We start from the raw sequence: 23,496 nt of genomic DNA on the forward strand, positions 1-23,496 counted from the left end.
CCAGTATGGGACTCGAACTCATGACCCCAAGATCAAGACCTGAGCTGAGATCAAGAGTCAAATGCTTAACCACTTGAGCCACCCAGATGCCCCTAAACCATTTTTTAATATAATTTTTTATTTTTTTATTAACATATAATGTATTATTAGCCTCAGGGGTATAGGTCTGTGAATCGCCAGGTTTACACACTTCATAGCACATAACTTCCCCAATGTCCATAACCCAACCACCCTTTCCCTAGCCCCCTCCCCCCAGCAACCCTGTTTGTTTTGTGAGATTAAGAGTCTCTTCTGGTTTGTCTCCCTCCTGATCCCATCTTGTGTAATTTATTCTTTTCCTACCCCCTAAACCCCCCACATTGCCTCTCAACTTCCTCATATCAGGGAGATCATATGATAATTGTCTTTCTCTGATTGACTTATTTCGCTAAGCATAATACCCTCTAGTTCCATCCACGTCATCGCAAATGGCAAGATTTCATTTCTTTTGATGGCTGCATAGTATTCCATTGTATATATATACCATATCATCTTTATCCATTCATCTGTTGATGGACATCTAGGTTCTTTCCATAGTTTGGCTATTGTGGACACTGCTACTGCAAACATTCGGGTGCACATGCCCTTTTGGATCACTACATTCGTATTTTTAGGGTAAATACCCAGTAGTGCAATTGCTGGGTCATAGGGTAGCTCTATTTTCAACTTTTTGAGGAGCCTCCATGCTGTTTTCCAGAGTGGCTGTACCAGCTTGCATTCCCAGCAACTGTAGGAGGGTTCCCCTCTCTCCACATCCTTGCCAGCATCTGTCGTTTCCTGACTTGTTAATTTTAGCCATTCTGACTGGTGTGAGGTGGTATCTCATTGTGGTTTTGAGCCCCTAAACCATTTTTCAAAACAAATACTCTTCTCTCCAATTAAGACACTTACACAATTCTATTTCATTCAACTTATTATGCTTTATCCTTGACTGGAACTCATCTGCTATTTATTGTTTTTTATACTATGAGGGCTTAAATCAAGTTTATTTTTCTCAGTTTTAATATTCTCTTTCTCAGCTACCTTTTATAAGTAGTTATTTCTGTCACTATTGTTTATTACACTTGAGAAGTCATATGCTGAACCCTACAGTTTCCAATCTATTTCTATTAACATTTTTCATTCCTTGGCCAATTTTTCTGCTTTTTAAACCTAATACTATCTGCTTTAGAGGTCTGGAATTTTGTTCCCTTGTGATATTTGTAATGTTTTAAAGTCATGTAAAGCACATCACATCAGGCAAGGGTGCTAATGTTAGTACACACACACACACACACACACACACTGTTATTGTTGTATACTTACATGAAATTTATTTCTTGTAACTGTTATACACATTATTTTAACAAACATCTAATGCACTCTATATGAAAAGAGTTTAAATAGACAAAATTACTACAAGAATTAACAGACTAACATACAAGATTTTATTCATTGTTCTCCCATCTTGAGCAGTAATTTTTATTGGGCTTATATATCCAAACAAGCTCTAACCTATCTATGGTTAATCCAGCCACAACAACTACATTCTGTACCAAGAAAATTTTCATTCTGGACCTAGCGGCCATACAGAAGTCTGATAACATACATCTGCTTGCCGGACTACTTTCATCGCTCACCCTCCTTTATTGTTTTCTAACACCTTGGCCTCAAAGTTCTTGAATAAGGCTTAACCATTTTAACTTAGGTTGCACTGCACACACATGACATGACTGGCACTGTGCAAGGTCATGGAAATAAAAACAGAAGGTGGGAAGTATATGTACCTTCCTATCATCTTCTTCTTTCATCTATCATTTATCACCTTCCTCTTTCATCTTCCTGAAGCAAGAAATTATCTTGGAAAAGCCCCTTCAAATTTAACTTCTGGTTTTTTGGTCTTTCAAGGATTACTGGGTAGTGCTGTCAGACCAGTGAGCTAATGCCTCATGGAATCAGCACTCCACAGGATGATGCAAAAGGAGGTATTCATTATTAAATATTGACAGTCTATACAAAACAGAATCTACGCAAAACAGAATCTATGCAAAAGGAGTTATTCGGTGTTAAATGTTGACAATCCATACAAAACAGAAACTTCTTTCTCCAGGAGAAAGAAGAACTCAGAATCAAAAGTTGTAATATACTTACAGGTGGCTGGCAAAACAGATACTGCCCCAAGACACTGATTTCAGTGCATTAACTCTTGCTGGAAAGTGTGCAAAGTCTTTTCCTGGGAAAAACAAAAAAATAAGTCAACATTTTGGGCAAATATCCCCACTCCAAATTATTAATATGATCATTTTTATAATTTTTTAAAATTTTATTTATTTATTTGACAGAGAGATAGAGAGAGAGCACAAGTTGGCAGAGTGGCAGGCAAAGGGAGAGGGAGAGGAAGAAGCCCAATGCAGGGCTCGATTCCAGACACAGGGATCATGACCCAAGTTGAAGGCAGCCACTCAACTGACTGAGACACCCCGGCACCCCCAATTTTATCAATAATTAGCATGTTTTACCAATCAATATAGCATAGAGGCTAAAAGTTCAGGACACAAATTAGATTCCTGCTTCTTCTCTTCCCCTTGGGCAGGTTACTAATCTCTCTAAGCTTCAAGTTCCTCATCTGCAAAACAGAGGTGACAGTCATCATCTTTCACAGCAACGACTGAAAGGTAATGTTAAGAAGATACTTCAAGTGCCTGACTTATCGGAAGTACCCAACAAATAATCCATTAATTGATTATTATTGTGAAAAGTTACATTGAAAAACTTCTACTTCCAAGTGTAAAACTAATAGAGGGTATGTTTTTCAAGCTAGTTGGAAAGCAAGCAAACACACATGAAAAAGCAGAGAACAATCCAAAGTGATTTAATGTTTTTCAGTGTAATAGGATGTTAAATATGAAGTTCCTGTCATCCCAGAATTTTGGAAGATGTCCCAAAGGCTGCAAACATTAGTTGTCAGAATACCTATTCAGGATATGCTACAATTATGAAATCGATTTTGCGACCCCTTAAGATGATGTTCTGCCTCAGGAATTAGAAGAGAAGAGGAGACCAATCTCTAGACCTGAAAGATTCTAGAGAGACCAGCATACCGAATTCCTTGGAGAGAGCTGTCAGTGTTCTGTGCATGGATTCCACACATACATGGTGTGAGGAGCAGGTGGGGCTTCTCAGCACTTTGAAGGGATCAGTGACCCTCCTGCAGCATGTATTGTTGCTGGACGAAGTATGCTGCTCAACTGTTGTTTCTGTTGTAGGCAGTCTCTTCTCTGTCTTCAGGTTTGTACTGTTCTCTCTTTACTCTTGATGTTCTGAAGTTTCACTGGGACATGACTTGGTACAGACCTATTTTTCTGTTCGAATGTGGAGTGCACTTTCAACCTGAATAAAGATTATAAAGATTTTTGACTCTCTTTCAATTCTGGAAAACTCTCAATCATTATCTCTTTTAAGATCATTTTCCATCATTTTTATCTTGCTCTGGATTTCCTATTAAATATACAATGGACTATCTCAATACATCCTCAATAACTTTTGACAGCTCTTTTATATCTTTACTTTTTTGTCTCTTTGTGCTACATTTTGGTGAAAGCCTCAGTACCATCTTCTAACCCACTACCTCAAAATGTCCAAAACTATAATGGTCATTTCGTCACATCGCCATAACTACCTTACAAGTTATTTCTTCCCCATGTTCCTTATCTCAGTGACTGGCATTACCATCTGTCAGAAATCCTGATTCCTTCTTCTCTGAGGCCTACCTTCTATTAATAATCCTCTATACTATTATCAGAACAATTTAAAAAAAATACAAATCTGATCATATTAATCCTATAAGTAAGGCAGATCAGTGGTATCCCACTAACCCTTCAGAAACATGGCTTAGAGGTCATTCAGGACATGGTCTCTGCTTACCTCTTAGGCCTCATATTTTTGCCATTTTCCCTTCACATTCTACCTTCCAGTTCTTCATTCACTCAATGTGTATTTTTTAATGTTTTGGGGTTTTAAGATTTTTTTTTTAATTTATTCACTTGAGAGAGACAGAGAGAGAGAGAGAGTACAAGTAGTGGGGAGGCAGAGGGGGAGTGAGAAACAGACTCCTCACTGAGCTGGGAGCCCGACATGGGGCTGGATCCCAGGACCTGAAGATCATGACCTGAGCCAAAGGCATATGCTTAACAATCTGAGCCACTCAGGCACCCCCAATATGTATTTTTACTTAGTGAGTGCCTGTAATGTGCTACTTACTGTTCTGGGCTTTGGGATACTTCAGAAAACAAAACAATCCCCTAAATTTTGTCTTCACAGAATTTAGTATGCAAAATAAGCAGTAAACAAAAAAAAAGTATGTTTTATGTCAGAGATAATAAATGCAATAGTAAAAGTAAAGTAAAGTAAAGCAAGAGAAGAGAATGCTGTAGGTTGAAAAAGAATGATGAAATCTTAAATGACCAAAGATGGCATTACTGAGATGGTGGTAAGTGAAGACTCAAGAGAGCTAAGGGAGAAAGCAATAAAAACATTAGAAGAAAGATCACTGAAATCAAAAGGAACAGCAAACACAAAGATGTTGAAGAGGAAAAATACCTCCTTCAAGAAATAGCCTGATCAATATGGCTGAGCAATTAGTGAAAGTTCATTCAGTCTGATGTTCTGTGGGCTTAGAGGCATTTGGCTTTCACTGAGTTGAGACACCACTGGACGGTGTTGAGCAGAACAATGATATGATCTAATCTCTATTTTAGAAGGATGAGTCTATGGCTGTGGAGACTAGAATTTAGGGGGACATGGAAGTAAGGAGACCAGTTAGAAGGCTACTGCAAAATCCAGGCCTGATACCTATAGTAGGATAGTAGCTGCAGGGGTGGTGGGACATAGTCAGATTGACATGTTTTGTTTTGTTTTGTTTTAAAGATTTTTATTTATTTATTTGACAGAGATCACAAGTAGGCAGAGAGAGAGTGGGGAAGCAGGCTCTTCACTGAGCAGAGAGCCCGATGTGGGGCTTGATCCCAGGACCTTGGGATCATGACCTGAGCCGAAGGCAGAGGCCTTAACCCACTGAGCCACCCAGGCGTCCCAGATTGACATGTTTTGAAGGACTTAACCAATAGGTTTGGCTAACTGCTGTTCTAGACCCTGGAGATGGTTTGATTAAAAGATTGGATGAGAGTCAGGAAAGAAAAAGAGGTGACAAAGATGAGTAAAATATTTTTGGCCTGAGCAATTTAAAGGATGAAATTGCCATTAACCTAGATGGAGAAAATGTCAGGAAGGTCTGGTTTTACAGGTAAGGTTAGAAGATCAATTTGGGAGTCTGAAATTTTAGATGCCTAGTAAACCTCCTTGTGGAGATGTTAAGTGACTATATCGTAAGTCTAGAATCCAGAGCAGAGAGAGATCTTGGCCAAGATTCATACTTGAGATTAATCGGTATCTCAGTAGTATTTTAAGCCATGAAAATGGATGAGATCAGTTAGGGAAGGAGTACTGACAGAAAAAAGAGGCAAACACTGAATCTTGAACTACTCTGAGGAATTGGGGAAATTAGGAGGAACTGGCAAAGGAAACTGAAGAGTAGCCATAAGGAATGTGCCATGAGGAACCAGGAAAACCAGGAGAGTGAGGCATCCTAGAAAAAAGAGGAAGTGTTTCAAAGGTGAGGGAGTGATCACCTTGCAAATCTGTTTGAAAACAGAATTGTCCATGATGACATGGAAGACAAGGTCATTTGGTGACCTTGATAAGTACATGGTCAGTGAAGTGTTTGGGAACAAAAGCCTTATTAAAGAGGGCTTAAGAGAGAATTGGAGCTAGGTGACTCTTAAGTTGTTTTATAAAGGCCAACAAAGAAATAGGACAATAGCTGGAGAAGGAAAGTACACCAGGAAGAGGTTTTCTGTTGTTACTGTTTTTGTTTGTAACATATTAATTTTCTATTGCTACTGTAACAAACTACCACAAATCTAGTGGTTTAAGACTATATAATTTAGTTATCTTACACTTCTACATTAAAATTGCACCTTGGATTTCACTAGGCTAAAATGAAGGTGTCAGCAAGACTATGTCCCCTTCTAAAGGCTCTAGGGGAGAATCTGTTTTCTTGCTTTTCCAGCTATGATGTCACTCACATTCACATCTTCCTATTTTAAGGCCAGCTCATTAGCAAGCTTAATTTCATCTGCAACTTTAATTCCCCTTTGCCATGTAACCTTAACATATTCACAGGTTCTGGGGATTAGGACATGGACATCTTTGGGGAACCATGTTTCTATCTGCTACATATTGAATATATTACTGCATACCTATTGATGGGAATAATCCAAAAGAGAGAAAGAGAAAAAACCTGGTGATGCAGGAGAAGGTAGAATCACTGGAGTAACAGGAGTTAGCAAATGGAAGAACTGGTTTCCACAGGAGCAAGGAGGGTACTTCCCCTTTTTAACAGAAAAAAAGGGAGAAGACAACATATGGGGACAGATGCTGTTCAGTAGGTAGATGCAGTGGTGACAGCTTATGGGAGTGTCTGTTTTTTCTCAGTGACTTAGAAATAAGGTCCTCAATGGAGAACAAGGATGGGAGTAAAGGTATTGGAGGTACTAGGAAATAAAAGTTATAACACTGACATCTAAGAGAGCAGGAGCATCAAGATAACATCGAGGGCCCACTTGAGGTCTTTGGTCATTACTTAAATTGTGACCAGTTTGTTTCCTCCAGTTGAATAGACAAAGCACTGGTGTATTAGTTAGGGTAGAATAACTACTCTACAAACTCCAAACACTGCCTTAACTCCAAACTCCAAACTCCAAACTGCCTTAACACAACTAAAGTTGATATTTCTCTGAGAAATTTATATGGACTGTTTTGCCTAATGCCCACAATGGATGACAAAAGTAGATGCTATCATTATGCCCTTTTTCAGATTAGAAAACTAAAGGACTGACTGAAGTAAGCCTAAACCATAATTTTTGCTTTAAGTATTGGTTTTATTTGGGAGTATTTAATAAAAAATCTGCTTCATAAGATTAATTCAGCAAATATAAGTTGGTTACTATATTCATTCATTAACAAATTATTATTAGTATCATTAAGCTATATATTTCAAAACAGTTTGTGATTTTGTATTTGTCTTTTAATCACTAGAGAAGCATTTCTTTAATTATCAGGGTCAGGTAAATTATTTTCTAGATAAATCTTATTTCTTCTCTTGGTTTGGTTTATTCATATTCTCTTTTCTTGAATCTTCTTTAGCATTTTAATTTTTCTAAGGATTTTTTTTCCAAATTTATTAGTATGAAAATAATAACTTTTCCCAAATATTTTTTTTTTAAGATTTATGTATTTGAGAGAGAGAAAAGAGAGCACATGCAAGCAGGAGGAGGGGCAAAGGGAGACAGGTAGAGCGAATTCTCAAGCAGGCTCCCTGCTGATCTGGGAGCTCAATGATCATGGGGCTCAATCCCTGGACCCTGAGATCATGACCTGAGTCAGCAGCTTAACCGACTGAGCCAAACAGGCACCCCACCCCCCAAAATATTCTTAATTCAATTCCACACTATTTCATTTATCTTGTATACCATTCCTGAATTTTAAAATAATTGCAATTAATTTTTAAAGGAATTCTTTATGTAGAACTTTCTATACCCTTTTAATACACTTATTTGTAGCTTTGGAGCTTTAAAACTAATTTCCATAAAGATTAACTTAAAGGTCTTAACTTCATTTAAAAGAAAGGAGCTCCTCCTACTGTTTTCCTGGATTAATGCTAATTTGTTACATCCTAGTTTGTGTAGAAAGGATTAGAATTCCATTTATGTAGGCAAAACCAGAATGTAAGCCATGTCTCTCACCATTCAAAATTTTCTTACATGCGATAAAAATTTAAGTGATCACTAGGAAATTACCAACTTCGGCAGTAAATGCTAAAGGTTAATTCAGCCATGTTTCCTGTTGTTTGGGTAAGGAGTTTCCCTTCTTGAACCAAAGAGAGCACAGGATTGTAAAATAAAATGTGGGTTTTGGGTTAGGCTATTTACCAGTTATGTGCATTTGAACAAATAACCAGTTACCAAATATTTACTGGCATTCATGGATAATTAGGCACTATCCTAGAAGTTAGGAATACAAGAGTAAGAAATTCTGGCCCCAGTCCTCCCTTCTATCCTATTCCCTGACAAGCACAGAGACTAGAGTTATAATCCTGGTTCTCTTATCATCCTTTGGGTAACACTGGCAAATCATTAAAGTATTTGAGCTTAGTTTTCTAATCTGTAAAATGAAGGTAATAATACCCACCTCACAGGGTTGTTGTAAGAACTAAATGATAAAAATGCTTTGGTAGAATACCAAGCACATAATAGTTATGTACTAATGTAAACTCCTTTTCTTTCTCCCTTTGGATTTCTCTGGACTCACAAAAAAGCCTCACCTCAAGGCAAGAGCAATAGTGTCCTTTTAAGAATTACAGTACCCCACAAGAATCAAATACTATATACTCTGAGTTCCTGAAACATTAATGCAAGGTTTTCTCAACCTCAGTACTGACATTATGGGCCAAATAATGCTCTGCTGTGGGGGGCTATCCTGTACGTTGTGGAATGTTTAGCAGTATTCTTGGCCTCTCTGCACAAGATGCCAGTAGCAGCTCCCTGGATGTGAAAATCAAAAATGTCTCCAGACATTGCCAAATATTCCCTTAAGGGAAAAAGTTGCCCCTAGTTGAGAACCTCTGCATTAGTGGATCATAAACTCACATGTAGTGGGTCTTAAGGAGCATTTTTAAAAGTTAAAGGACATAAAATTGACACAGAATAGAAAACATCATAGGTACTCAAATACTGCTTAGTGATATAAATCTCTCTTTTTTTTTTTTTAGAAAAAAAATATTTTTAGAAAAAAATAAAGATTTTATGTGTTTATTTGAGAGAGAGAGAGCACAAGCAGGGGGATTGGCAGAGGGAGAGGGAGAAGCAGGCTTCCCACTAAGCAGGGAACCCGATGCAGGGCTCGATCGACCCTGAGATCATGACCTGAACCAAACAGAAACACTTAATCAACTGAGTCACACAGGTGCCAGTGATACAAATTTCTTACACTGAGTTTCAATCAAAAGTTTGAAAGCCACTGTTCTGTACTTAAGACTTCTCACATCAACCATCTCATTTAATCAGAAAACTCTATAAAACTGGCAGGACGGATGTTATTCCCATTTTACAAATCAGAAAATTGGGGCTCAGAGCAGCTGAGGGACCCACCCTCAGTGTTACCGAGTAGGCTAAAGGAAAGATATGAAGAACCCAAGTCTCTAAACTTCTAGTAATAAGGTAAAAAGGAGATTGTTACCTGAGGGCAAAGGTCTCCTGTGTGGTTCAGAACAGAGATATCATAGAGTCATAGGTCTTTGGCAGTGGGTCCAATCATTAAAACTAGGTATCAGTACACTAGATGGAAATTTGAAAAACATTTTATTAAGATTTTTATTTTCCACACTGGCTTGTTAACCTTTATATACCCAGAGTTACTTATGGAATGAATAAATTAATGAATGAACACTGACCACACCATTCCTGTTCATTTTCAATCAGCCAGTTCTACTGATCACCTTCAGACAATCAAGCATGCTCCTCCATTTGCTTGGAATCTCTCCTTTCCTTTCCTACTGATTTTTTTTTTAACTTTTACTTTTTCTTTTTCTTTTCTTTTTTATTTTATTTTATTTTTTTAAGTAAGCTCTATGCTCAACATGGGGCTGGAACTCTTAACCCCAGATCAAGAGTCACATGCTCTGGAGACTGAACCAGCCAGGTGCCCTTCCCCACTGACTTTTAGAATCGGCTCTTTAATAGTCCTTTAGGGGCCACCTTCCACAAATCCCCAGACAGGTTTATTTCCTTCTCCGTGTTCCTTCTAAAGGCCTGACTTAATTGCACTGCAATGATCTGTTTTACAACTGTTCCCTGATACTCCCTGTGCATTTGCAACCCTTTCTGCTCCCTCTCCCTCCATCCCAGAGGTAGCAACTATGCCCTAGTTCAAATAGCATAAACCATAATACCCACCACACTGCTTGGAAATGCATTTGCTGTGTAATACCTGTTGACTGACTGGAAAGAAAGAAGACAAACCAAGCATATCTGACAATATAGAAGCAAAGAATGCCGCTACTTTTTGAACTGAGAACACTAAACTACCCATTTCATTGTGGATTAAAGATAAGGACAGCACTTGAAAGGCTCCTGCTCTCAGTGGTGGCAGGCCACCACTCTGTGGAGGTATGAGTACACTGCAGGGTGCCCACACTGCTGCCCAAGTCAAACTCCAAAACCAAACTGCGGCTCCCTACCACCAAGCCATCTGGAGTTGGCCCTGTCACTGTGTAAGTCTTAGGCCCTAAGCTGTCTAGTTCTGCATCCGCACAGAGTAAAATTAACTTAGACCCCAGTTAAATAGATGGCTTCACAGGACTTGCTCTAGAAGATTCTGAATCATTAGGTTGGAGGTAAGGCACCAGTATTTTGTGTTTTTAACCAGCACAACAAGTTATTCTTATTATCAAGGCAGTGCAGGAAACTAATCATCGTTGTGTCACTCCCACTATAGAATTAGGGCATTTATTTTTCAGTGATTTTACCTCAATGTTAACTTTCAAATATGCCACTGGTTAACAGATAAAATGTTCCTGGGGTCCTTGAACCTATAGTTAATATTTAGAATAGATTATTCAGCAGCTTTTACCTTCCTTTTCAGCAGGGTGATTCGAGAGGCAAGAGCCATAGGCCAACCCAAGTCTGAACTGTTCCCGCCACATGACCCACATTAGGCACTGGAACTTAATTAGTGCTGAGATGATCTCAGCGTTACCGGATCCAATTCACTCCTGTCACAGATGAGCTCAGAAAAGCTGAGGTGACCAGCACCACAGTCTTCCTCACCAGACTTGAACGTAAAAGGACAGAACTGGGGAGGGCTTTCCTTTAATAAGTTGCATTGTTAGAAGCTACCCAAGGAAAGGAGAGCTGAGAAAGAAAGAGGCCCGACTTTTTACTCCTATTTTCACCAAGCCACAAGTCTGCATCACAGTGAGAAGTAGGGGCAAGATTCAGTTAGCTCTTGCCGGTCACCGGTCTTCCTTCCTACTCAGATCCAGTCTTTCCTTGTTAACCGGGGCTCTTGTGGGGAAAATACCAACCCACGTTTTTGAAGAGGGAGGAATTCTTCATCATTCGTGACCTCACGAAATCCGTGAGGTCAAAAAAAGATAGTGACCGCTTGCTTGGCTGAGGGCCCTGGGGACTTCCGAAGGTTTGCTCCAGTGTAAGGAGGAGTGGGACTCTTCAAAAGACAGCACAGTAAGCAGAGATTAAACCTCCCACCCGAAAGCCTCACAGGCCGAGACGCAGACCGAGAGCGAGCCCCGCGCGCACGCGCACGCACGCGCGCTCGACCCGCTCGCGGCTGGGGCCTGGCGCTCGGAAGCCGTGCGGGGGCGGATCACGTGGGCCGCGCAGCCCTCTCTGCGATGTCCCTAAAAGGACTTGGGCTAACGGGCCCCGCCCCTGGCCGTGCTCTGGAATGTGCCGGGAGGCCGACCTACAGGACAGGCTCACCCATTTGCCAACAGGAAAGGGGGAAAGAAAAGCTTACCTTGTAAGAGGAGGTATAAAAAGACAAAAACTCAGTCGAACAGTTACACGAACCATTACAGAATACTCTGTGTTCGGAGTCTTCCGCTTTATACACCTTCCCGTGCACTCATTCAAAACTGCACCCTTCCAGCACACTGGGAACTCCCCCCACCCGTCCCCTTTCTATTAAGTCAAGCCCACTCTGTCGGCCGACAATGGTGACTGGGCTCCCTTCCGGTTTGCTGAGCGGAGGCCGGAAGTATTGGTTTTAGGGGGTCTGGGAGTAGAAGAGTGTTGATAGCAGCAGCCAGGACAGCGAGGGGGTTACCGAAGTGCTCGGATTCTCGCGGCTGTGCAGGGTGAGTGGTGCTCGCGACCCGGCGCGTGAGGCCCATCCCGGGGACCCATCTTCGCGGGGGCGGCCGGGTGGGCAGCGGCTTGGCGGCGGGCCGCCAGCGCCGGGAGCGCACCTGGGCAGGTGTACTGGCGCGTTCCCCGGTTCCGGGCTCAACGGCGAGCTCCGGGATCGAAGTCACGCCCGGAAGTACCGAGGCGCGAACTTTGTCCCTTTGCCCAAACTTGGAGCTCAGCAAGTGTGACTTAGCTCGCTGGCGCCGCGAACTCCGGCGACAGCCGGGCCTGCGAAACCCGAGTCCTGCGGCGCTGACTCCAGCACTAAGTTTAGTTTCTAACGTAAACTTGCCCGATTCAGGAGAGTTTGCGCAAAATCCGAAGCCCAGTGTCCCCCATGCTGCAGCTGTTGTTACAGCTGTGTGGCTACGTTTAGTAGGAATAACCAACTCAAATTAGCAATTTCGTCAGCTCAGCATCCACTTCTATGATTAGAACTTTTCTTAAGTGATGTATTACAAAGGGGTTATCGGTGTAGTTTGCAGCTTGAGAAAATTCCAAAATGCAACACCAAATTCCTTTTGGATGGAGACTTTGGGTTATGTCAGTTTACCGAAATATTTCCTTTTACAGTAGTTGAGTAGGTATATGAAAGAATATATTTCTAAACAGAACTTGGGAACAGAAATAAGGGTTCAGTTGAGATTTTAAGTTAAATGCGAAATGTTTTATATCTAAAGACGAAAGGAGAGAGTATTTCTTAAAATAACTACTGTCTGTTTTATGTTTTGGAAGGCTTTTGGTAAAACTTAACCAGAAAAGCTTTCCATTTTCAAGAGTGAGGCTTTACTGGCAAGTGAACCCTGACAACTTAATTGCCATTGTCAAACGCTAAGAACTTTGGGTGTGGCAGTCTGAGATCTAATCCTACCTTCAACCTGAAGTTTGCGTAGGAAGTGAAAACTTGGTTCATTTGGAAAGGAAGCACCAGCCTGAAAATGTATTTTTTTTAAACTGCGGTTGGCTCCAAAAAATCACATGCTTAGCTTGAGGATAAAGTACATTGATTAAATGAAACAGGAGATTTGGTCTGGATACTACATGCTATCACACTAGGAAGTGTTTTTGTTTGTTTTGTTTTCTTTTTCTTTAAGTAGGCTCCAGGCCCAGTGTGGAAGCCCTCCAGGGCTTAAACTCAAGACCCTGAGATTGAGACCTGAGCTGAAATCAAGTCAGACACTTGACTGAGCCACCCAGGCGCGCCACTAGGAAGTGTTTTCTAAAATGGACGTTTTCCTTGAAGAATGTATATTTTCCTAGAATACGATCAGTTTGGGTGTCTGTTCTGTAGGGAGAAAAACATTTTTTACATTTTACATTTATTAGCACTTCATAAATGTTACATTCTAGGATTATAACTAGAGTAATCTTAATATTAATATGGATCAATACCAATTTATAAATGAAACCATAGTATGTAGAGAGGCTGAAAAATGTTCCGGTTTCCCTTGATGTGTCGGAAAAGCCTCTTCTACCACTGTATCTATTGTAACATCTTCCTTATGTGATTTTTATAGCTCCTTTTGTCATAACCCTGAATTGAGTCTCTTCCTATTTGATCAAACTAAAACACCCACACACACACACACAAATACATTGTTCCGACATTTACCTCTCCTGATTTAAAACAAGGTTTGGGGCACCTGGGTGGCCCAGTGAGTTAAGCTCTGCCTTGGTCTCAGGTCACTATGTCAGGGCCCTGGGATCGAGCCCCACATTGGGCTCTCTGCTCAGCGAGGAGCCTGCTTCCCCCTCTCTCTGCCTGCCCCTCTGCCTACTTGTGATATCTCTCTCTGTCAAATAAATAAATAAAATCTTAAAGAAAAATAAATAAAACAAGGTTATACTCCTGTAAATCTGTAAACTGAATCTTCTTGACCACCACTGACTGTTTCATTCACTTTCTTGTGCATCTGAAATTCTTTCATATTTCATAGACACCTGTACTGAAAGTTTCCCTGCTTTAAAGTTTCATACAACAAATACGTCTTCACGTCAGAGATCTTTCATTAAGTGCTTCAAAAATAGACTCCAGGCTCTTACTTACAATGAGTGAGAATACTCTTAACTTGAAAATCTCAGATGCCTACATCTTCCCATCCTATATAAAGAATGCTTACATTGATGCATGAAGTATTTTCAGTGTTTCTTACCTTAACTTTCTAAACTTCTGTGGGAGTTGTGCATTTGCTGAAGGCTTGTTACATGAGGAGAGTTAGTCTCACTCGTTTGGGGAAAGTAAAAGTGGATAACGAACTAGAATCATACCAAAGGGAAGTCAGTGATAATATCATAAGTGATCTGCTCTTTGGGATTATAGCACTCTCACTTACTTGGGTCCCTCCCTCTACGTCAGTGTTTATTCCACCCATATATTTTTTTTTTAAGATTTTATTTATTCGAGATAGAGCAAGTGAGCAAGAAAGAAAGTACATGCGTGTACATGAGAGGTGTGGGGAGAGGCACAGAGGGAGAGGGAGAAGCAGGCTCCCCACTGAGCAGGGAACCCTATGTGGGACTCAGTCCCAGGACCCTGCGATCATGACCTGAGCCGAAAACAGATGCTTAACTAGCTTAGCCACGCAGGCACCCCTCCACCCATACTTTTAGTTTGGTAAGGAAAAAACCCCACACTTTAGAGCAACTTACTGTGAAGCTGAACTGCCTATTGCTGGAGGGCTCCTGATTTCTGTGGAAGATAAACTCATACACAAGAACTCAATCTCCTTGGGGAAAAAAAAAGGCCCAGGTAGTAACTTGCCTAACATTATACTACCAGTTTTGGTAGAATTAACTAACTTAATTTGTTAGAATTAAAACTATTATCTGAATCTCTTAATTCTAAGGCTGTCTTGCAGCTCTTAAATGGTACAAGTTTTTTCAAGGTCTTTCCCCACTTCCTCAATCTTTTAGAAAAAAGATCTTTCTCAGCTTACAGTATTTGATAATCATTTACCACCTTTATTTTTCATTATTGTCACACATTATTTTAACTTAAGAGTCCTGTTTCAGGAATGAAAACTGTGAATCATATCATAAGTTTAACCAATCATTTAATTTCTTTAGAGTTGCTTCCCCAACTAGATTTCAAGCTTCTTGAAGATAGGACACTTCCTTACATTTCTTAATTCTTAAGTAGTGTTTAACACTATTGATACTTGATGTACACTGATGTCATTAAATGATCATATTAAAGACTGATGATTAAGTATTGATTGAGCTAAAGAAAAGTTCTTTGTGAGACAAAGTGCTGACCAAAAAAAAACCCAAAAAGCTTTATAATTTTTACAAACTATTTTACAATGAAATACAGATTTAAATAACGTATGATTAAAAGAAAGACTAATGGGGGCGCCTGGATGGCTCAGAGGGTTAAGCCCCTCCTTTCAGCTCGGGTCATGATCCCAGGGTCCTGGGCTTTGCTCCACAGGGAGCCTGCTTCCCTTCCACTCTCTCTGCTGCCTCTCTGCCTACTTGTGATCTCTGTCTGTCAAGTAAATAAATAAAATCTTTTAAAAAGAAAAATAAAATAAATAAAAGAATGACTAATGGGAAATACTTTAAAATTAAAACAAATATATATAACTTTATAGTGCAAACTAAGTGTTTTTAAAAGGTACCTAGAGGTTGCCCACCAGATTTAATATTATGAGGTTTTATAGTTTTAAAAAAATCTGCCAACCATTTGACCTATGATTCTCATTAGTTTCTTTGTTCTTAAAATAACTGGCATTCCTGCCTCATGAGGGGAAGACAGTGTTGTCAAAACAGACTATTTTTAAAGACATGCTTTGGTTTGCAAAGACATGGCATGCCTAAAATACTAAAAAGGTGGACTGGTAAATCTGTGTCACTCATTGGGTCTCAAACACTCGCCCAAGTCCTTGAGTACAGTTAAGAGATGAGGAATAATATGCACTGTAATTCTTTGTAGTTTTTGCAAGTACGTTTAGAATAGAGGGAAAAATTACAGCCCTATGTAGTTTAGATAATAATGGTATTCACTACCCCAAAAGGTGTTGCAGAATAATAAGCATTCGAGAATGGTGCAGATAAATTATGACAGGCAGCCTCCCAAATTGTGATTAAAGAAACCTTGTTAATTGGGGAGGAGTGTATATCATAACTTCTGTGTTGGGTAGGGTATATCTTACCAACAACCACATTCCAGTATATCACCGAGTGCTCTGTTGGACGGCCTGGAATTTGTGACTCTCCTTTGTGGAATTTCCTACTAAAATCTGAGAACAGATTTAGCTTAAAAAAAGAAATCTGAAGCAGAGCTTTTCTAATTATTTCTATAATTGAATTTAGTCTGGGTGATGTGGTATAATCAAAGAAGAATGTAAGAAATAACTTTAAGCTCATAGGAACCATTGTATTCTGAGGTCACTGTGCAGTGCTGAGATCTAGGTAGTACTTCATTCTTTGCAGTCCACAGATTTATTTTTAGAGCAAGGGCATAGTGTTTTGCTACATCATAGCTAAATGTTGTTTTCAGAACGTAAGCTTTAAAATTGTTGTCCTGGTCAGAGAGTGAAATCAGGAGTGCCTATTTTAGGCCTGCTTGGAAGAATATAACTCAATACAGTGGCCTAGTCTTGCTGGTAGAGGTTTTGCAGACTACCATTGCCACCCGGGCTCTGAAGGATGGTACGGTAAAATTTTGTTATCTGATAGCTATGTGGCTTTTCATTCCAAGCGAATTTTTGTAGTCTTTTAAAGATTGAGTGTTGAAAGGAAAATTGCCTTTTCAATTTTAGGTATTATTAGGCTTTTTTTTTTTTTTTTTTTTTTTAATTTTTAACTTAAATTTTACAGGGATAAATTTGGATTGGAGAACAAAGTTCGTTTCCATAGCTCTTAAAATGCTTTCTAAAACTTCTTTAAAAGAACTAAATAGCTTTTAAAACTGTTGGGCTATGATTTTTGTCTAGAGAATGTAGTCACCTCAAGTGATTTAGCTTGGCTCTCTGCAAGAAATTGGTTTGGATAGAGCGGAAATAAATTATAGGTGAATTCATAGTTTTTTATACTTTTCAGTTAGCTTTTCAACAAATACGTTTTTAAAACTACTTGGATTCCAGAAGGGAGGGTACAGTTAAAATTGTTAGTTGCAAGTGGAAGAATGCTATTTGACAGTGGAGATTAAGAGATGAAGACCTATTCCATCAATTAGTCTTCCTTCATACTTTTCTGTCCACCTTAGAGTGGGACACCTAGTTTAGGCTAGGGCTGCAGGATAGACTTGCTGAAGATGAATTAGTATTCCCTTATACTGCCATAACACTGGAGTATAGAACCAGTTCTATTTCCCCAGGGTACCTCTATTTTGCTTCCTGTTTTCTCTATTGTTATTAAACCAGTAGATTTGGTTATCAGTACTTTATCTGGCTATCCAGCAGTATGGGAGACATAAAATCTTGTTCATAGGCTCTGAGCTTTGAATTTATGTTGGTTTTAGTCTGGAATTTGAAGTTAGTGACAGGCTGTTGATTAGATGTCGTGACTACTAAGGATGAGCAAAATGAAAACATGAGTCTGGTTTTTCTCTTTTTAGTTTGGTTTTGTAAGTAATAGTATTGATTAGTTGAGTGAGTTTTTTTGCTAAGTGGTACTATTCTGCTGGGTAGTTCTTAGGTACATCTCTAAGTAGCTCAGACATGTCAAGAAGTTTTATTCAGTTTACTTTCTGCCTATCTTTTTTTTTTCTTTTTGCATTTCTCTTCCTAATTAGGATTTAAACGCCACCATGTCGAGCAAAAGGGCAAAGACCAAGACCACCAAGAAGCGCCCCCAGCGCGCAACATCCAACGTATTTGCCATGTTTGATCAGTCACAGATTCAGGAATTCAAAGAGGCCTTCAACATGATTGATCAGAACAGAGATGGTTTCATTGACAAGGAAGATTTGCATGATATGCTTGCCTCCTTAGGTAATGATCAGTTTTAATATTAAAGACTAAATAGAATTTCTGTAATGCCTGTGAAACCAATCTAATAATGTTGTAGTTTACCAAGATTGAAAGTCTGGAACAGTGTTCCCCAAAGTGTGGTCCTTGGACCACCCGCAAATTTCTGGCCAGGTCTCAGGATTGAGCTGGGGGCCAGTGTATTATATGTGTGTGTTGTAAACACTGATATTATGAGAGCAACAGTATTATTCCTCCTAACATCCCAGTGGAATAGCATACAATTTCTAGACTCTTAATACAGGCCTTACTCATTGAGAAGACTTTTCCCCAAAGTTTTACTATTGTGAATACAAGTGTATAAATGATAATCTCTCATGTCAAAATATTCAGTATGTTGAATACTTGGTGCGTTTTGTGATGTAATTAAAATTATGACCCTCCTTTTTATTTAGGAAAAAATCCAACTGATGAGTATCTGGATGCCATGATGAATGAGGCTCCTGGGCCCATAAATTTTACCATGTTTCTCACTATGTTTGGTGAAAAGTTAAATGGCACAGATCCGGAAGATGTCATCAGAAATGCTTTCGCTTGCTTTGATGAAGAAGCAACTGGTAAGTCTGAGGTAACCTTTAATTACCAAGTGATTTAATTTTTGGTTGTGGTAACTAAAACATATAATAACTTGAACTATGATGACATAATATCCTCAGGTTTATACCATACCTGTCTTAGGGACAGGCTTTTCCTGTGGCATGTTAATCACTCATTTTACTGCCTCTACCCCTAAATATTTAATTTACAATTTAATAGGTGTATTTGGAACTTCTCTAGGAAACTTATGTTACCCTTTTACTAGAATAACTCCACAAGGGTTAGTCTCTCTGTAATTGTGTTGAATGAATAACTTTTACCAGAGCAATCTTGGAAAAAGTTTGAATTGCTATAGGCCATGACCCTAGTACAGTCCTACATTTATCAGGTACCTCTCAGCCCTCAGATTGTTTACATCTAGTTATCTAAACTTTTTGCTCTAGAATCAGGCTCTCTGGTTTCATATGCTGGTTTCTATATGATAGCTGTGTGATTTGGGGCAAATTACTTAACTCTAAGCCTCTGTTTTTATAACTACAAAATGGGCAGTAATATTACCTACCTCATAGGGTTCTTGTATGGATGAAATGAGGAAGTGAGATAATTTATATATGAAGTGCTTAGCGTACTGCTGGCATAGAATTAACTCTTAAAAAAACCCAAAAGTTAGGGGCGCCTGGGTGGCTCAGTGGGTTAAAGCCTCTGCCTTCGGCTCAGGTCATGATCTCAGATCTTGGGATCGAGCCCCACATCGGGCTCTCTGCTAAGCAGGGAGCCTGCTTCCTCCTCTCTCTCTCCCTGCCTCTCTGCCTACTGTGGTCTCTGTCTGTCAAATAAATAAATAAAATCGTTTTTAAAAAAAAAAAAAATCGTTAACTACATAAATGCTTGATCCTTTGGCAGAAGTGCATGTAAGGGACACGTAAAGGAGTAACTCACATTGCATGTTTTTTGAGAAGGGAGGCACACCCTTTAGTTACATATCACTTGAACTATTTTATTTTAGCTTATTTTATTTTAGAGAGGGAGAGGGACAAAGAGGGGTGGTGGGGAGGGCAAAGGGAGAGGGAGAGAGAAAATCTCAAGCAGGCTCCATGCCTAGTGTGGAGCTGGATGTGGGACCCGATCCATGACCCTGAGATCATGACCTGAGCCAGAATCAAGAGGTGGACTCTTAACCAACTGAGTCACCCAGGAGCCCCTACTTGAACTATCTGAAATAGTCCAAGTGCAGTCTGCTATTGGAAGCATGGTCTCCACACACAGTATGGCCTCATCAGGCCTATTCAGGTATACCATCCTTGACTATTGTATCATCTTCCCAACTTCCGAGCTCTTCTATGCATTGTTGTCTAACTTCTCTCCACCATTGCTGCTTCTGTGCCTTCCTCATACCACCTTCTCTTCCCTCTTAAAACTCAAATTCTTAACAGTCATACCTGGAAAGGATTGGGTGTGGGGAGGGAAAGGCAGAGGAAACTTACTTTTTTTCCTCCTAAAGGCACTTCTGTATTGAGTTTTTGACTGTGAGCAGTTGTTACTTTTTTAATGGAAGGGAATAAAGCCATAAAAGAGTAAAATGTCTTAACCTAGTCAAACTCATCTCAATGATCACATTCTTTATAGAGTTTTACTTGTGTTTTTATACTGTTTTCTCCTGGTCCCAAGAAAACTTGAAGCCTCTTCTTTCGTTTTACATCTGAAGTATTTTATTATCTCTCTTCCTGACCTTCTATTTTAGTTGTGTACTTAATCCCAATCATCACAGTCTCCCCACACTCAGAGCAATGGCTATCTTCAACAGTGTTAGGTTCGCATCTTTGTAACCCCTTTTAGCACCTACCACACCTCCTCACACATAGTCGACGATAGGTTTATGTGATAGTTGAATGACATGGTTGGAGATGAGGATTTATTTCTACAAGCTATAGAAATCTAACATTTGAGAAACATTTTTAAATGTAGAGTGGAATTAGCAAGAACCCTGTAAGTTTAGAGTTTCTTTTGTGACTGGACCTTCTTAAAACTCATTTTATAGGAATATATTGTCGATGTTTTAGCTTAATTTCACATACAAGAATATTATCAGATTTTTCTTTTTACGTTACAGATTTCAAAAATCTCTGTGTTTGGTCATTTGTCAACTTTGTTTTGTACATTAGCGGTTTTCAATCATGATGTGAATTACCTGGGAAGCCTTTTAAAAATATCAATGCCGTGGGGTGCCTGGCTGCAAAAGTGTGCAGCTCTTGATCTCCAGTTCATGAGTTTGAGCCCCATGGGTGTAGAGATTACTTAAAAATAAAATCTTTTAAAAAAAAAAAAATGCCAGATAATAAATCAAGAGTGGCATCTGGACTTTTTTTTTTTTTTTTTTCCTGAAGCTCCCTAGGTGATTTTGATGTATAATCCAATCTTATGTATTACAAATCCAGAGTAAAAAGCACATCTTTTGACTCAGCATTCCACAGTCCCAAATCCTAGCCCAGTGTCTGCGACAGTTAATGCTCAGATATATGCTCAGATGTTTTTACACACTCAGGGCCTGGCTGTATTTGTTATAAAGTTTAAATTAGATTTGTAAAAAAGAAAAAAAAGACATTAAAAATCTCTTTGTACATATTAAAAAAAACCAACAGTCAGAGATAAAGTGAAATGCCTGAAGTAACATAACTTGTTAAAACTGGACCTCAAGGCACCTGGCTGGCTCAGGGAGTAAAGCATGTGACTCTTCATCTCAGGATGTAAATTGGAGCCCCACCTGGGATATAGAGAGTACTTAAAAATAAAATCTTGAAAACAAAGAATTGGACCTCAAGACTCCAGTATTCTTTCTACTGAAGCACTTTATTGATGTTTATGATAATGGTATTCAGTGTTACTTGCTTACAGTGTTAAGTGTGGCCAGGGGTGCCCCACATTGGCCGTAGAGCTTACTTTAAGAAAAAAAAAAAAAAAAAAAGACTAACTGTAAACATTCATGCTACTTTAAGGAACCCTGAGGCTTAGATTCCTTAATCGTACTTTATTGTTGTTTAGGTGTAGGTTTAGGCCCTATTACGAAGATTGGGGACAGAAGTTGATAGAGCAGAGCAGGATGATAGAGCTAGGCAGCTGTCTGCTGAGGCTGGCTTAAGCATGTGAAGAGCCCATATTTCCTATATTTGCATATTTATAGTTCTTAACATGAACTGTACACTTGCTCAAGTGTAGATGTTCCTTGTAAACCTCGGAGTAGTATGTATTCTGATCCCCAGTTCTTTCTTCTTTAGGCACCATCCAGGAAGATTACCTGAGAGAGCTGCTGACAACCATGGGAGATCGGTTTACAGACGAGGAGGTGGATGAGCTGTACAGAGAAGCGCCTATCGACAAAAAGGGAAATTTCAATTATATTGAGTTCACGCGCATCCTTAAACATGGAGCAAAAGACAAAGATGACTGAAAAGAACTTCAGATTCCAGCCAAACGTTCCTTGTTGCCACTTTGGGTATTTCTGAGACTTTCTCTTAGAGTCTGTTGCATGCCCTGAGCTTTGCAGCTTTTGCCTTTCTTGTTGTATTTATTCTCAGCCATTTTGGGCACATGCATCTCTATAATCAGACTGGAAATGGGGTTTTTTATGATTTTCAGAATAGAAAAAGGGCAATTTAACTTACCAGCCCCTTCCCAAAATAACTGCAATCTACACAGAGTCAGTATATTTTTTCAGAGAAAGTTATTCACTCAATTTTTTCTGAACCATAATTAAACTTTATGATAAAAAACTTAACTTGTTTAAAACTTATTTACCAAAATCGGCTTTTTTGTTTAGTTGCATCTTCTAAGGAAGGGTAAATGAGACAAATCCTAGAAAATGATATGGTTGTTAGACCTCTCCATTATTCCTTCCAGTTTCCCTAACAATCCTCTCTCTACTATATATTCCTCCCCCTCCCAAAGAAATCCAGTTTTAACTGCCTTAACCGGGGTTCCTGTACTTTCTTTCAGTTTTAAAAATAATTTTCTATAGAATTTGCATAGACATGCTAGCTTTGGTAGCTTTAAACCCTAAAGTTTAACATACCTGTCAACATCCCTCCTTATCTGTTCTAAGCTTTTGTGCATTACTTGATGTCATTTAAAATTAGACCAGGCCACTGAGTGTAATTTTAATTTGTCCTAATTTTTAAACTATTTTAGGCCCAAAAGTTTCTATGGAATGTTTCTTTCCAAAAAATTTTTTGTATTGTATTTCAAAATATTGGAAATACAATCCAGTATTTTTTATTGCATGTAGTTTCTTTTTTAATACAACGGTCCCTCTTGAAATACCACTTTTGTTTATGCAGAGAGTCACCATGAGGCCATTTCTGAATTTTGGACATTCCTGACCTGCCCACAATCAAAACAGCTGAAGCTACATGCCTGGGAAAGTGAGATCATTATTTCAGCCCTAAAAATAACTTCTGCTATTTGCAGAAATGCAAGACTGTTTCAAAGTTAATCAGGAAGTGATAGAGTTTCATTTGCTTTAGGCTTCAAAAATCTAACTTTAAAATATTCATGAATTTAAAAAAGTCCTTGAAATGTTGTAAGAAAAAGCTGGCTGAGAAGTGTTGATGGCCTACAAAAATGAGTAATTGACAATTACTCTAACAACTTTATGTTTTATGCTACTATTAACAAGACTATCCTTGGACAAAGCCATTACCTCATTCAATAAACAATTACTGAATGCCTTCAAGGCAGCAGACCTTTACACTCAACAGGATAGGTGAGCTAGATCCTTTAATCTGGTGTGGCCACCTTTATAGAGCAGAAGTAGAAAGATGAGTAATAAGACTGCTTCTGCACCCTTCAAGATTAGAATCTTAGCACCTCCCTTAACTCGTTGCCTTTTATGTGTTTCTGAACTTCATTCAGTGAGTTAAACAAAATAT

The 23,496-nt window shown here is 39.2% G+C and overlaps 2 protein-coding genes across 8 annotated transcripts in view; one reads left to right on the plus strand and one right to left on the minus strand.

Moving 5' to 3' along the window:
• Window positions 1–11,838, minus strand: part of MYOM1 (myomesin 1) — a 159,287-nt gene extending 147,449 nt beyond the window's left edge. For 3 of the 7 annotated variants that reach the window (XM_044243342.1, XM_044243334.1, XM_044243341.1), the window contains exons 1-5: window positions 11,674–11,838; window positions 9,373–9,470; window positions 3,120–3,408; window positions 2,538–2,644; window positions 2,170–2,251 (exon numbers count right to left, since the gene is read on the minus strand). The gene's annotated coding sequence lies outside the window, so the exon portion shown is untranslated. Of the gene's footprint in view, window positions 1–2,169; window positions 2,252–2,537; window positions 2,645–3,119; window positions 3,409–9,372; window positions 9,712–10,088; window positions 10,259–10,764; window positions 10,820–11,218; window positions 11,428–11,673 lie in introns of those variants that run through there. The other 4 variants (XM_044243335.1, XM_044243338.1, XM_044243337.1 and 1 more) reach the window with 4 other exon arrangements.
• A 21-nt stretch (window positions 11,839–11,859) lies between these two features.
• LOC122903010 (myosin regulatory light polypeptide 9) lies at window positions 11,860–22,346 on the plus strand. Its single transcript, XM_044243343.1, has 4 exons — window positions 11,860–12,013; window positions 17,803–18,001; window positions 18,433–18,594; window positions 21,847–22,346. The coding sequence occupies exons 2-4, from the start codon at window positions 17,818–17,820 to the stop codon at window positions 22,017–22,019; spliced, it is 519 nt and encodes a 172-aa protein (XP_044099278.1). The 5' UTR covers window positions 11,860–12,013; window positions 17,803–17,817; the 3' UTR covers window positions 22,020–22,346.
• The last annotated feature ends 1,150 nt before the right edge of the window (window positions 22,347–23,496 follow it).

This window comes from Neovison vison, chromosome 3 (assembly GCF_020171115.1).
Source record: "Neovison vison isolate M4711 chromosome 3, ASM_NN_V1, whole genome shotgun sequence".
Lineage (NCBI taxonomy): Eukaryota > Metazoa > Chordata > Mammalia > Carnivora > Mustelidae > Neogale > Neogale vison.

Bases quoted from the DNA above. Each gene is read 5' to 3' on its own strand.
- LOC122903010 (XM_044243343.1), top strand. From the start codon at position 17,818: ATGTCGAGCAAAAGGGCAAAGACCAAGACCACCAAGAAGCGCCCCCAG. The intron at 18,002-18,432 runs GTAATGATCAGT...CTTTTTATTTAG, and splicing joins TGATATGCTTGCCTCCTTAG to GAAAAAATCCAACTGATGAG. The intron at 18,595-21,846 runs GTAAGTCTGAGG...TTTCTTCTTTAG, and splicing joins CTTTGATGAAGAAGCAACTG to GCACCATCCAGGAAGATTAC.